The 11,258-nt window shown below is 36.6% G+C and overlaps 1 protein-coding gene across 1 annotated transcript; it reads right to left on the bottom strand.

Moving 5' to 3' along the window:
- Window positions 1-1,923: 1,923 nt before the first annotated feature.
- Window positions 1,924-3,432, bottom strand: LOC148951120 (uncharacterized). Its single transcript, XM_089091002.1, has one exon. It carries the CDS (start codon window positions 3,430-3,432, stop codon window positions 1,924-1,926), a length of 1,509 nt encoding a protein of 502 aa, XP_088947128.1.
- Window positions 3,433-11,258: the final 7,826 nt, after the last annotated feature.

Genomic DNA, 11,258 nt, shown 5'->3' with positions numbered 1-11,258 from the left:
GTACTTTTCAGGACACCTTGTTCTACAACACAGAACATTTTTTGCCAAATATTCAGTAGAACTAAAAGAAGTGTTTAAAACACAGTTAGAAATACTTTTTTCTTGAGAAGGTGTCCCAGCAATTTGTTCTAAATCATTAGTCTTACAAAGACATATACTAATAAACCTAATAGATTTGATTCCACCATAACTGAAAAACATTGCTTTTCCTTCGCTGTTGATAGGTATGCTTGTATATATATATTTTTATTACTGCTACATAAACTGCAATTGCTCCTTCCAAAATTAATATACGAATTTTCTAAGAAGTAAGGCTCAGTATATTCACTGTGTTGTCAAATATTTTCCATTGTATCTATAATCTATTCTACAGCTGCTAGTCCATACAATGGAAGCTTTTCATAAAACGGAAAACATTTCTTTTGAATATGACATTTAAGTATTGCCCGAGCATTTTTAGCCATCTTTTCAACAACATCCGCTCTTTCAAAGAGTATTTTAATATGTGATTTTGAATGTTTTTTGTGATCCTGGTTAAACATACGTTAAATTTTTCTCAATTTATGAAGATCAGCCTGCTTTTTTGCCACCTTCTTGTATTTTTGAATGTATTTTTTTTCTTTGTCCTTATGCGTTCTTCGGTACAACCTCGCAGAGAATTAAATTTTTTCATTATAGCTTTTGTCACCCCACTATCTACCCATTATTCTGGTAGCAATTTTTTTCTTATATATTTTTCGGTAATCTTCATCATTGTGATAACACTCCTTGATCTTTTGTCTAGCTTGCTCAAGTTTTGCTTCTCTATAATCTTCATCATTGTGATAACGGTCCCTGATCTTTTGTTTGTCTCTCTCAATTTTTGCATGTCTATTAACTTAATCATTGTAATAACATTCCTTGCTGTTTTGTTTTGCTCCCTAAATTTTTACTTCTCGGTACGCCTGGTCAGTTGAATACCTTTACTTTTCTCTTTTCAAGATGCTATCCTTGCTGTTTTGTTTTGCTCTTTCAATTTTTACATCTCGATACGCCTGGTCGGTTGAATACCTTTGCTTTTCTCTTTTCAAGATACTATCTCTGTTTTTTGTATAGTAGGGGAGGTCGGGGTTGACCCGGACGATTTTTTTCTTTCTCAAAAATCTCGTTAACTAGCAGATATATCTAGGCGCTTCAAGCACCCCAATGTGTGTTCAGAAATTCCATAGAATTTTTGCGAATTTTTATCTTCGCAGATTTTTTCAGAAACGGTTTAAAAAACAAAACAAAAATCGTCCGAAACAACCCCAGAGGGCGGGGTTGTTTCTGACATGCCACGGGTTGCTTCGGACACCTCGTAAAATAGTTATAAAAATTTCAATTATTATTAAGATTCTTAATGCAATACTTCTTTAGCGAATGTTACACTTGGAAAAATCAAAGTTAAAGCCGAGAGATTTTGCAGCTGTTTTTGTACCACCTGTCGAAACTGGACAAGGAAGCTTCAAGATAATGCCATCATTTGAAACTGAAGCCTGGTCAACAGGATCAGGAAAGACGAATTTTGTCCCAGTTTTTTTAGAAACGTCACCTCTCCATCAGCATCAACAAGGCCTTCTACACGTCCAATATAAAAAACGTTTCCTTTTCCTACGACAAATTTCACGAGCACAAAGTCATTAGCGGCTAGGAAATTTACATCAAACAGATCGTCCAGTTCAGTTTCTCCGAGATTTAGAGATTCACCAGAACTATCATCCATGAATAGACATTCCTGTAACTCATCTTCACTATCATCACCTCGGTCAGTGGCCCTCGGTTTTCTTGCTTTCTTTGGAAGGGTGGTGACAGCTTTCTTCTGAGACCTTTTTCTGTTTCTCACCATTTGTTCTAGTTCTTCCTTTTCTGGTGTTTCTGTAAGTATTCTAGTTTTTCCTCTTTGTTTTACTCCTCTACCCATGGGGATACATGAGGATACGGTAAATGAGGATACGGTCTTAGTTGCTCGGGAGTTACGGAAAAGACTACAGAAGGCCCTTGAGTTTCGTCAGCACTTTGCTCTGGCTCGTGTGGGGCAGGCACAACATGTTGAGATTGGCTGTCCAGCAATTGACGATCTGTAACCGAAGCAGCAGAAAAGTCAGCACGGCAGAAAGTGCTGCGGTCGAATGGCCACAGTCCGGGCTTTCTGAAACCAGCCACAATGTTACTCATGCTGAACTTCTGAAAATATGGAACACGGCTGAGCTCTGCTATCTCATATATAGAGATACGCTGGCCTGGATGAAGGTTCAACCATTCACTAAAACTATTTCTCAACGCTCCTTTGAATGGTCCATAGATTGAAATATCTAAAGGTTGCAAGTGGTACAAGCCGTGAGGTGGGGAGGTAAGTAAGATTGCTCCATTTTCTTTGCAGTAGTTGACTACTTTAATGTCCTGATGACTGTCATGATTGTCCAGTAAAAGTGAAGTTTTAGTTTCTTTTGATGATCTGGTATGCTTCACAAAATGTTTCATTGTCTCCAAGAAGTTGTCAGAATTAATCCAACCACTTGGATGAGCTAGTCCCAGAGCATCAGGGGGCCCATCTTTCAGCATCCGTTGTTGGAAATTAACCCTTGGAAATACAAAAACTGAAGGTACGTGGTTACCTGTTGCACTAACAAAACAGAGAATCGTTACATTTTGACCACGTTTTGCTGATGTTGTCTGGGCTACTTGCTTCTTGCCCTTCATGGCAAGCCCTCTAAGAGGTGGTAATACAGTTGGAACACCTGTTTCACCTGTGCTCCAAATACGGTCCGGAGGGATTTGGTATTTTGCATAGACTAAGGCAATGTTATCAAAGAATCTCCCTACAACCACTTCGTTGAAACCACTTGCTCTAGCTTGACATGTTGCCTCGGGGGATCTGATAGAAATTTCATTGTTCTGCTTGAGGAATGCAGTCATCCAGTCTTTTGAAGCTTTTGCCTTGATTTCCCAGGATGAAGGACATCTAATTTTATTAGCTGGGGCAAATCGATAAGCGAGCTTGTGCGCTTCAATGGTGCTTAAGCCGTGATTCATTGCTGAGACTGTTTGAAAGTAGTCTGAAAGTGCTTTCTCCTCGTTGGGGTTGAAGACTTGCCTGTTATGAACTATCTTCTGTGAAAAGGTAAAATTAAGATTCGGTGCTCTCCCTGTGACTAGAGCTTGTTTAGGCTCTTGGACTTGAGACACTGCTGCTGCAGAAGTCCCTACTTGGTCTTCTAATGGTGTTTTAGCTATAGTGTTTGATAAACTCTTTGAACGTTTAACATAATCCTGTAATGCAGATTGCTTAACGCCAAACTCTTCGGCAGCTTTTCGGATTGGCACACTGTCGAGGATAACTGCTGCTGTAGCCCTTTTCATATCGTCCATATTCGGTGGTGGATGGTCACGCTTCCTTTGAAAATTTCTTGGCATTTGAAATGATAATAGATTACTTGTCTGTGTTTTAATAGCAGTAAATATTGAGCAGTCCCAGCTTCTGACCTAAGAATAAAGTAAACATAGACTCAATACCTTATTTATGCTTTTTTCGAATATGATAATCGCTTTAGTCACAAATTCAATTTTAGTCCCATTAAGGACCCATAAAGATGATACTTTTTTCTCTTATTTATATACAGCTTATAGGCTGAACCACTATAAGCTTTGCTCTTGTTAAGACCGGTTTACCCGCAAATTGCTTTGACCGTGACGAAATCAAGAATCAACAACGCACGGGAAATGAATAATATGGGCTATATATTTAAGTAAGGTTGCATGTTCGGAAACTTTTGGAACTTTTGCACAAAGTCGGCCACTTGTCAATATTTGATCTTGATTTTTGGCAAAATTTTTCGGGTGAAACTGGATTTTATAACAGCAGTGTCCGAACCAACAAGTGTCCGAAACAATCCCGACCTCCCCTACTTTTTTTAACTTGCGTGCAGCTTGCTTCGATTTAACCATTATGTAACCATGAATGAGACCATTGTTTCTTTGTGGGCTTTTATATAGTAATCATGACGTCATGGCGATTTTATATCATGACGTCATGGCGCAATGATATCCTTTCATGACGTCTTCAGAAATAACAACATAATGTCGTGTTTTCTATTCACGTCATAGCTCTAATAAAACTCTGACGACATTCATTATTTATCTAGTAGGGTTTCAGACAAGGTGGTTCTAATGATGTACTTTTGTTTTGATCTGACTGTATTTTTTTTATATTTCTTAGCATTGGGCTGATCGTCTCTTACTAGGTTGCTAGCTACTGCTGCAACCCGGATTCACATATGTAGTTATGAGAGGCAGCGTGACTGAGTGGTCCAAGGCGCTGGTGTTAGCCACCAGTCTCTTTGGAGGCGTGGGTTCAAATCTTACCGCTGGCATACGATTATGATTTATGTACAAAAAATAAATATTTTTGAAAAGACTGCAGTATGAAAGGACTTCAAAAATGCAGTTTTTAGTGGAAAAATTTATTCTCTTTTAGAAATAATTTATTTTAGTTACAAACGATTTTTAACCCAATTATCCTTTAAAATGAGCCATTGAACAAGTCTCTACGATGTATCAGTACCAAGCTATCTGTGGAACAGAAAAAGAAAGAAAGAAAAAAATTGCCCTTTAGGAAGAATGTTGTAGTAGCTGCCACTTTTCTTGATTTTCAGGCCAGTATATTTCCCTTGCTGTTCAAGCTAAGGAACAGAAAGTTTCTTATACAGGAGTTTCGGACAAGATAGTTCTAATGGTGTACTTTTTGTTTTGATTTGACTCTTTTTTTTAGGAGTTATGGGTTTTTATATTTCTTAACATTTGACGTAATCGTCTCTTACTAGGTTACTAGCTACCGCTGCAACCCGGATCACCAATCAAGGTCATATTGCCACAGGCTCGCGCGCCTTCACCGACTCGTCATTCAATGGCGAAATTCCATCAAAATTAGCATTGACATTTGTAAAAAGCGCTAGCGCAATCGGATCGTTGACTGGTTGCCAACATAAATTTGAGATGTTTGGGCTTTCATCTCTTGTATACAAAGCAGATGGAATCAAACTCTACAATCTATCTTTTGATAAATCCTATAGGACATTGTATGAGTTGACAATGCAAACCCTAGATCTTGAACTATTTGAAAATGGTATAACCGAAGAAATGTTCGCTGAAACACATGATATCAATGTAATAGACTTGTCTGGCACCCAAGATCTGAGTATAGTACGAAGAGGGAGTGAGCGTTTGGAGTGTACATTTGCTGACCCATTATCTGAGAGTATCGCACTAATCTCGTTAAATCAATTTGAAACCTATTGGGATATAAATCCCGAAGGCAGTGTTCTACTAGACCTTGCGCCATGAACACCAGTCAAATAATCAGTGTATTTAATATGGACCCCTAAATGTCCAAATACAGATCCCATTGTTTACCGTCGGACTTCCTTGGAAAAATTCAAAGTGCAAACATAACCTAATCATTGTTAATAGCAGTCCTTCGACTGTGAATACCGGTCACTGGCTGTGTATCTTTAAAACAATGAAGACTATTAAATTATTTGATCCTCTCGGTCTACCTTATACATTCTACAATCCACACATCAACATCTATATTGACAGCAGTGGGAAAACTATTACGACTAAAAGTGGGATATAACGACTAAAAGTTACGGTTTTCATGCGCTACTATATTTCATCTTCAGATGTCGCGGTTATACTTACAAGCAGTTTCTCAACAATTACGTAGACAATCCACGTCTGAACGACTTTATGGTGGAAAATATCCTCTCAGACCTATATAATGTTGATTGTAGTGCCCTACGAGTAAAGTGTTTTAAAAATGTATGTAAATTTGTGTAATAATAAAAAAATGTATACACAACAGCAATGTCTTTATTCTTCACTTTAGATTTCTTCTTCTTTTTCTATATATAGGCAACTGTCGAGAACCACTAATGCTGGTAGATCATTTGAATTCACTGTATATTGATCTTGATTTGCTACAAGGTCAGGGTCACATTTTCTACAGTACAATATAACTTCACTCTTATCATATCTCTCTGTATAGTCAATGATACTATTTGCATTCATATTGTAAAATTCACGTGTTTCAATTTGTTTATTTGAAGCAAAATCACATATTGTTTTCAAGTGGTGAATCGCATTCTGTAACAGCCAAATAAAAATCACTAGGCTTATAGTCATAATAGGCAGTGTTGTCGCAACCATGACGCAGAAACCAAATTGTCTTGTTACCCCAACAGTTGAATCATAGACCTAATTCTTCCTCCCAAAATAATTTAAAACTATGACGATACCAATCTGGTAGAAACAAACTAAAATCTCGTTTAGGGTTCTTTTCAATCATACCAGGAAAAGTATTCTCTCACTGATGACTTTTGCCATAGTGACAATTGGAGCATAGTTGTCCTCTAGGGTGAGTCACAAATCTCTTCAAGACATGAATTACATCCTTTAATTTGTACTGCATATCCTCTATGTAATTTACACGGATTGCATAATTTACACTTTTCATTATACTCATCAATAAGTGTGCAATTCTCACATGATACCAACTGCCAAGAGTATAAATACATAGTGGACATGTATAGAAACATTTTTTGGTTTCCAGTGTCAACTTTCTCACAGCTGAAATGAAACTGATCCATGTTCGATAAATTCAGAGGGGGAGAGGAGAGAAAGGAGTAACTTTTTGACGTTACATAACCCGTTTTGAAGAGAGTCATCTACATAGAATCTATGGCAATGTATTCAAAAGTACACCCACGATATTATTCTGCTTTGTTTCAATTAATATATCAATAAATTGAGTAAATGCATTTGAGTCACGTCGTAAAAGCTTCATACAATAGTCCAACGGTGGAGAATCAGTTTTCATTATATTGTCAAGTTTTCCCTGAGAAAATGTCTTCCGTTGAAGAGATAACTCGAGAAAATCCTGATCTAGAATCAAACTTTTTTCCATAATCACAAGATTCGACTTAATTCTCTCTTTCTCAAATTCATTCATTTTTCAATCTTAACACTCTCACTGCTGACTCTAGACTAACCACGTTTCGTTCTACTTCAAGAATATTCGATAACCTACTTAAAAAAATCTAACAAAAAGAAAGGGATCATTTTCGATTTCGAAACAATTTTATTGTGTGTGAGCATAATTACAACAATAATATATTACACATATACAATTACCGATATAACTTATTGTCCTCAATATACTTCACTATTGCATTTAAAGCACTTTGATGTCTGTGTATATGTACTATATCGACTTTCGCAGCGAAGCATAATTGGTCCTCCAATTTAAACTTACTCAAATATATCACGTATCTTGCATACTCTTCTTCCGACTCAAGACAAAGTCGAGATCCTCTTGTGGTTTCTACCACAACATTTGGTGCTCTTGTATCATTGCTGCTGCTGCTATCAGCTCAACTATCGACTTCTAATAGTGTAAACATTCCGCTCATTATTGCAAATATATATTTTGACAAATAAATAAATGAGTATTGTCAAACTCTTCTCACTCCTTGAATTCTAGTCTCACATTAATATCAAGTATACTGACAATCCTTCCTTATATTAGTTGCGTCACTCGCGTTAGTTTTTCTAGCTCTCTGATTGGCCTATAAATGGTCGTGTGATCTTGTATAGTTAGTATTATAGTTCTCTGATTGGCTGTGGTGTCATTTCGTACAGTAATTAGAGATGCCTCCCTACTATTAAGAGTAGCAAAGCCGAGATTATTTCTTAATTTTGTTTTGTTTAAATGGAAACTTGAAAAGACCCTCTCGAGCTCAAGCAGAAGAATGTGGTAGGATAAGCATTTTCATCAGGAATTCACCCAAGAATGAGAAACTTTTGACTTAAGGACCATCACATCGTTCTAGCACTTTAAACAAGAAATAAACCAGGTCAGAAAATGCACATTTCTTGAGATCAGCAGAAAATGACGGCCTTTTCCATTCTTTGGCAATATTTTCCACATCAGTCTCCTTTGCCAAATTTGGAAAATGGACAAGTAGCGGGACAATGTTTAAATTTGAGGGGTCAGGACCCCTAGCTATCTTTGGGTCCAGTCCATCTAAGTTTTTAGCCGATGAGTATTTTGAACAGAAAATCCTTTTACTTATTTCGTCGCTCAGTTCTATCATGTATTCCGCAGACTCTGTATTGAAGGCAGATATAGCTGATAACGAAACTTTATTGTTGATAAATGTAACCTATACATGACCGCCACTGTCTACTTCTTTCATGTCTCAAAAGTGTTTTGGGTTCCTAAGCTGTTTCAAAGGTAATCCTGTCGTCTCGACGTAGCTTGGCTTCGTAAAATGGCTGATAATCGCTTTATACAGCTCACCTATACAGTTCTTACTTCACAATTCTTATTTCGTAAAATGCACAAAATTTTAACTAAACTTTTTTCAAAGTGATTGCAATATGCCCCCCCTCCCTTCCAAATGTGCAAATATCTCCCTTGGTATAACTATTACTATTTAGGTTAGTTTTAACCTAGGATGAATGGATGATAGACTATCTATCATCAAGTAAAATGAATCATTTTTATGCAGTTCTGAAAAAAGGTAACTTTCACTGCTTTTAAAGTTTGGTAACTACAATTTTTTTCATATTATACATGTATATATATATATATATATATATATATATATATATATATATATATATATATATATATATATATATATATATATATATATATATATATATATATACCTTATTTAAAATTTCTACATACTTTTAATTTCTCTCTGTAAGGTTCTTCTTCCTTGATAAAACTTTTCAAACTAAGGAAATTCACCCTGGATGGGTGCTTGGACTGCTTGGCATTTGTTTTGATTCAACTAGATTCCCGACCATTGCAAATAGCCCCGGCGCCGCGCCGGTGGACCGACCGAACGCCACCGACGAGAGGCCCGGTTGAACTCCGTTGAAGTGTCGTAACGCCGCCGGCGCACCGCAGGCACGCCACCGCCGGCAGAGGCGGCGGCGTTCGGTCGACTTTAAATTATTTTTGCGACAATTCTTTAATGCGTCAACCGCAAAGTCGGAGCTTTTCCTTCTCGTGTGGTTTAGTATTTTGATTTTCCTGATTAGAAATCAAGCAGAGTTTGCACTATCCCCGAATTTTCCGGTGTTTCCCCGAAAATCTATGCGTCACCCCAAAAAAAATTTGGTTCCCCCAATCCCCGAAAATCACGCAATCACGATGCCACCCCTAGCGATTTATCACCAGTGACTTTCCCTGCCAAATATTGCTTTGCATACCATAATTCTTCACTACTCTCTTGTTAATTAGTTTTCGTCTCTTTTGTTACTTTGCATAAAAACCAGATAGATGCAATATGCTATTGCAATTATTGCAACATACACAGTTCTTCATATGTTGACAAAAAAAGTATCGTCTTTATGAAATGAGTTTAAATCATTTTTAATGCAGTTTCCCAATTGCTATTTCTTACATCATTCGTAGTCAAGAATTTTATTTTCAAGTTGAATAGAATTATAGAACACATTCACTACTATAAAGCTTCATCCTTTTGTTGTATTTTGAAATTGATAGCCGACAGATTGTTTCTACAGCTGAATTGTAAGTTTGCAGATTTTTTTTTTGCTGTTTTTAGATAAGATTTTCTTAATGTTTAATACTCAATTATTGAACGCCTGATATAAAATACAATCTTCTTTCTGGAACATTTTTACCCCCTCCCCCCCCCCCAAAAAAAAAAAAAAACAAACATCCGATGAGAAAAAATTTAGCTACATAATAAGCTATGTACAAGGTTGGGGAATTAAAGGTTGAAACAGAAGTTACCCCAAAAATATGATTCATAAATAAATTGTAAATTATTGCCTATAGGGGGGAGGATAGGGGGTTATCATTTTAAAACGATATTACCTCATTTTTTTTTTGACAGCAGGGATTCCAAAAAGATAATTATTTTTTTCATTTAAAGTGGAGACAGAAGAAAATGAAATCAAATTCCCTGAGAAACCATTGAAATATTTTGATAGAACCAGGGCCCCCCATTAGGACTTGTTCTTTGTCTTGGGTATTTTGCGATTTATCATAGGCTACTGGCGTTATTTGGCTTTTGAATGTGCTCCCTTTTTATTATATTCTTTGGATCTTATGGAATGCCATGGCGAATCTATCACTCAGTTTTCCAATAATTTGAGGTATATCTAAATAATTTCGACATTTTTGTTGTTGTCTTTGAACCCCTTTACTTATACCCTCAATTTTTTTTTCAAGGAACACTAAGCTGTTTAACGTTATTTTGCGTGTTTGTTTGAACCGTATAGTGACCTAGTTATTTATTAAGTAAATTGTTTTCTAATGAAAGCTGAGACGGTATCCTATCAAGGTGGTATCCAGAAGGGGGGGGGGAGAGGTATTATATTTAAATGATAATAGCTCGAAATTTTATTTATTGAAAGCAGAGATCCAAAAAATTAGATTTTTTTTTAATTTAAAGCAGAGACGGCATCCTATCAAGGTGGTATCCAGAGGGGGGGGGGGGGTCTTGAGCTATCATATTTAAATGATAATATTTCGATTTTTTTAAAGCAGGGGTGCTAATAAGTTAGTTATTTTTTTATTTAAAGCAGAGACGGTATCCTATCAAGATGGTATCCAGAAGGGGGGCACAGGGAGTTATTATATTTAAGTGATAGTACCTTGATTTTTTTTTATTGAAAGCAGGGATGCCAAAAAGTTGAAAAGTTGACAAAATTAACAAGATTTTCGTGAGTTATACTTGATACAGCACTTGCATGTTTTTTTCGTCCAAAGGGAAACGGACATATGCGTTCAATCCGTTTTTTTCCTATTGATGAAACGGGTTTACTTTGAAAACATTCATTCATATGTACCAGGTATATTCACACTAAAACGAATTGGTGTGACGAAAGGGATGTCGATATCCCCCCCTAACGTTGCGCTCGAGTGACAATGGCGCCCTTGATCCAGTGCCCAAGTTACATTAAAAGGCCAGGTCATAATAAAAGCTTTCAATTTGGGAGGTTCAAGGAGGAGTCTTTGACAGTCTTATGACCTCAGGGTACCAGATGTTGCAACGTTCTTACGTATCTACAGTGGTTTAAAAAATTCGATCACCTCACAAATGACTACCAAAAATATGCACAAATGTAACATTTGGAATATTATAACACTTTTTTCAAAGCTTTGAAGAAAAGCAAAAAAGTCTAAATACGCCTAACTA

Source organism: Artemia sp. Qi Xiang Cuo, chromosome 6 (assembly GCF_049724085.1).
Source record: "Artemia sp. Qi Xiang Cuo chromosome 6, ASM4972408v1, whole genome shotgun sequence".
In the NCBI taxonomy this organism is placed as follows: Eukaryota; Metazoa; Arthropoda; class Branchiopoda; order Anostraca; family Artemiidae; genus Artemia; species Artemia sp. Qi Xiang Cuo.
The sequence above is the reverse complement of the archived record's forward strand: the minus strand, read 5'-3'. Positions and strand labels throughout refer to the sequence as shown.

Coding starts and splice junctions, on each gene's coding strand:
- LOC148951120 (XM_089091002.1), bottom strand. CDS start 3,432: ATGCCAAGAAATTTTCAAAGGAAGCGTGACCATCCACCACCGAATATG.